Source organism: Monomorium pharaonis, chromosome 4, assembly GCF_013373865.1.
Source record: "Monomorium pharaonis isolate MP-MQ-018 chromosome 4, ASM1337386v2, whole genome shotgun sequence".
Lineage (NCBI taxonomy): Eukaryota > Metazoa > Arthropoda > Insecta > Hymenoptera > Formicidae > Monomorium > Monomorium pharaonis.
Genome location: NC_050470.1, coordinates 17333890 through 17336940, shown reverse-complemented (window position 1 = coordinate 17336940; position 3051 = coordinate 17333890). Strand labels below are relative to the sequence as shown.

The window sequence follows — 3051 nt, the reverse complement described above, 5'->3', positions numbered from 1 at the left end:
CTAAAATTGTTGAAATTAGTTGTTCTTTTGCCTGAAGGTCAAAATCTGTTTCAATATTAGATAAAATTGACTTTAGAGTATTATTCGGTTGATAAACAATTTTAGTAGAAGCAATTTCGTGAAAAAGTAAGACTTTGTCTTTAAGATTTTCACCTGAAGGATTGTAAAGAACGGAATTGCAGTATTCTTTATGAAATCGCAACCAATGATCTGGTCGATCGAACAAGATCTATTTTCAAGAATATGTAAGTTTACGGTATTGCTATTAAATTAGGTAGAGCTTTTAAGACTAATGAAGTTGTAATTACCCCGGAGATTTTAATTGAAACTCTGTTAATTGATTTATATCTGGACCTATTCAAAGAATGAGATTCTTGAGAGTTTGAATCATTGCAAATGATTGGAAAAGAATCAGAATTAAAGAAATGTTTGTTGAATACCGATGGACGAATGAGAGATCTCTCTACCTATATAAGAGAGCTTGAATACAGCATGCATAATTATTATTAATTTGGATAACCTCTAACTTGGAATCTGAGATTTCGATTTTGCGCACGCGTGTTTTTGAGGCGATCACTGCGATTGTTGAATCGGAAGACAAGTGAGCATCCTTGCGCTGTTCTGGAGCAGCTATTGGAGCCTTAGGGTAGGATGAGTTAAAGGTGGTTTTTTTTTCTTTGGCATTTATCTCGTGTGTGTTCCCTGGCACGATAATAAACGTAGAAGTTTTCTTGAGATTGAGGCTTGTCTGCAGGCGAAGATTGCTTCAGTTGCTTTTGTTGAACTGTTTTTGCGTGAGAAAGTTGGAGATTTCTTATAATTGTCTCCTGAAACTGAGGTAATGCGATGCATTTCTTTTAGGAATTCTTCAATAGTAGATACTCGGAGAGTTGCTGCCAATTCTCTTAATGATCTGCTCCCAATGCCGTCAATTAACAGGCGTATTGAGTCCTGCTTTGGTAGTCTCATATTTTTCATCAAGACGAGTTTGTCGAGAGCATAACTATGGAAACTTTCTTTCAGGTAGTTCCATTTACGGGCCTCTACATTTTGCATGGCCACGTGGAATAAGATCCTTCTTCTAAAGTATCTGATGATAACGTCTCTAAAATAGAGCCAGGATTTGATTAAGTTGATTACATTTAAATCGAACCACTTACGTGCTCTCCTCTTTAGCTTACCTGTTGCTGCCAACAAGATTTTGTTGGAGGCACCATGAATTTGAGCCACTCTTTCATGGACCATGACTCTATATCCTCATCATCTGTACCTGAGAAGTCGGGGAGATATGAAGACAGTAGATTTACTGGTTGGGCCTTACAAGCAGATGCTGTAGAGGACATTTGATCTTGAGTCGAGGCTCGTGCGATGGATATTTGATGACTCATGGCAACGGCTGGAGAAGTAGCTTGAATATTATTATTTAAATTCATTGCAGTGAACATCTGTTGCATTAAAGCTTTCTGCTGTTTTGTCTGTTCCAGCATTAGTGAACAAATTTGTAAAATAGATCCTTCGCTTGTTGAAGGAGGATTTAAAGTTGAAAATTGTACCTGAGGATTAATGTTGAGCGGATTTACTGTTGTTGTTGATGTATTTGCTGGTGGTGGGGGTGGATTTCGAGACCCCATTAAATCCAAGAAAGGAGGATTCCTTTCCAAATAGGATATGATCCTGTTGAGACATTTATTTCTATTAGACAAAGATTCGAGACCTAAGCGTATGGCTTCTTGTTGAAGCTCATCTTCAGATAATGATTCAAGGCGCTTACGTTCCATTATTGGGAGACGAAAACGGATAGCACGATCAGGTACACTTAGGCGTTATTACTTCGACATTATGAGCACTGTATTGCGCGTAGAAACCAATACAGCAGTGGAAAGTTCCGTGAACTATTTTGGTGTGCAGAATCCAATAAAAGGAAGCAATGAAATCTTGAAGCTTGAGCCATAGAATCTTGACGTTGATTACGGCGAAGCGTAATAAAACTTAAAGCTACGTAGAAACTGAATGGCTAAGATCAGTAATGCCGACGATACTTGGTGGTGCGTCGAAGATAAGATGGGCGTCGCTCCGGTGATTTGACATCGGTATGATCCCGTTGTCGTCGATGATTAAACAGGCAATTCAACAGGCGTCGACCCGACTACGTGACGTTAGTTTGATCCTGTATCACAAACACGACGACGAATTTTAAATAGGCCTCGATCCTGCTGTTTATTCAGTGAGTCGTTCAACAAATACTGCTTGCGCCGCACACGCTGCGGCGCATGCTGACTGCTTCCGCCGCGCGTGATGACATGCGCGGTGGCGATGCCCAATGAACACCGAGTATGTTGCCGTGTGTGCGCTTTAGGCCAATAGCTTACAATAATAATGATAATAACGACGACGTATCTTAAATGAAATTTTGGCATTTCGGACTTTGTGTCACGATATCTTCACTCATAGTGTATGTAGAGGAAATATTAAAACAGTTTTCTAATGTAAATCGACCCCAAGCTTTCGATTGAGCCTAGTTAGAACTCGATCGTTTTAGCAGTTTCTGAGATCCGATAATCTCGAGTGCTCGCAAGTCGCGTACTCGCACAAAGAGTACGGTCGGGCTCGCGCTGCGCGTTTACTTGGCGCGAGCCACTACTGTGTCTCTTAATTTAAAAGCAAACAGACTTAGCTGTACAATTATTTTAAATAAAAACTTTGATAGTATAACTTAACAGAATAGTTGAAATAGCATAAAAATTGATTTAATTGTAAAATAAATGGAATTATTTTTGTAAAATAAGGTAGAGTAACGTTCCCATTCTTTCAATCAATAGCACAGGCACACACACAAAAAAAATGGTTGGTCCGGCGGACTAGACTAGTCAATCCTTATGTATTTTGACCTGCTGAATCCAAATCTAAAGTCAAAATTGCAAAGTTAGCTCACATTTTCTAACCTCAAAAAAAAATTTTTTTTAAATATTGGTCCGGTGGGCCAGACTAGTCAATCTTTATGTATTTTGACCCGCTGAATCCGAATCCAAGGTCAAAATTGCAAAGTTAGCT

The 3051-nt window shown here is 39.1% G+C and overlaps 1 protein-coding gene across 1 annotated transcript; it reads right to left on the bottom strand.

The window, feature by feature from the left end:
• Positions 1-666: 666 nt before the first annotated feature.
• LOC118645270 lies at positions 667-2517 on the bottom strand. Its single transcript, XM_036286028.1, has 2 exons — positions 1182-2517; positions 667-1105 (listed from the first exon to the last, which is right to left on the bottom strand). Exons 1-2 carry the CDS (start codon positions 1776-1778, stop codon positions 1082-1084), a joined length of 621 nt encoding a protein of 206 aa, XP_036141921.1. The 5' UTR covers positions 1779-2517; the 3' UTR covers positions 667-1081.
• Between the last annotated feature and the right edge of the window lie 534 nt (positions 2518-3051).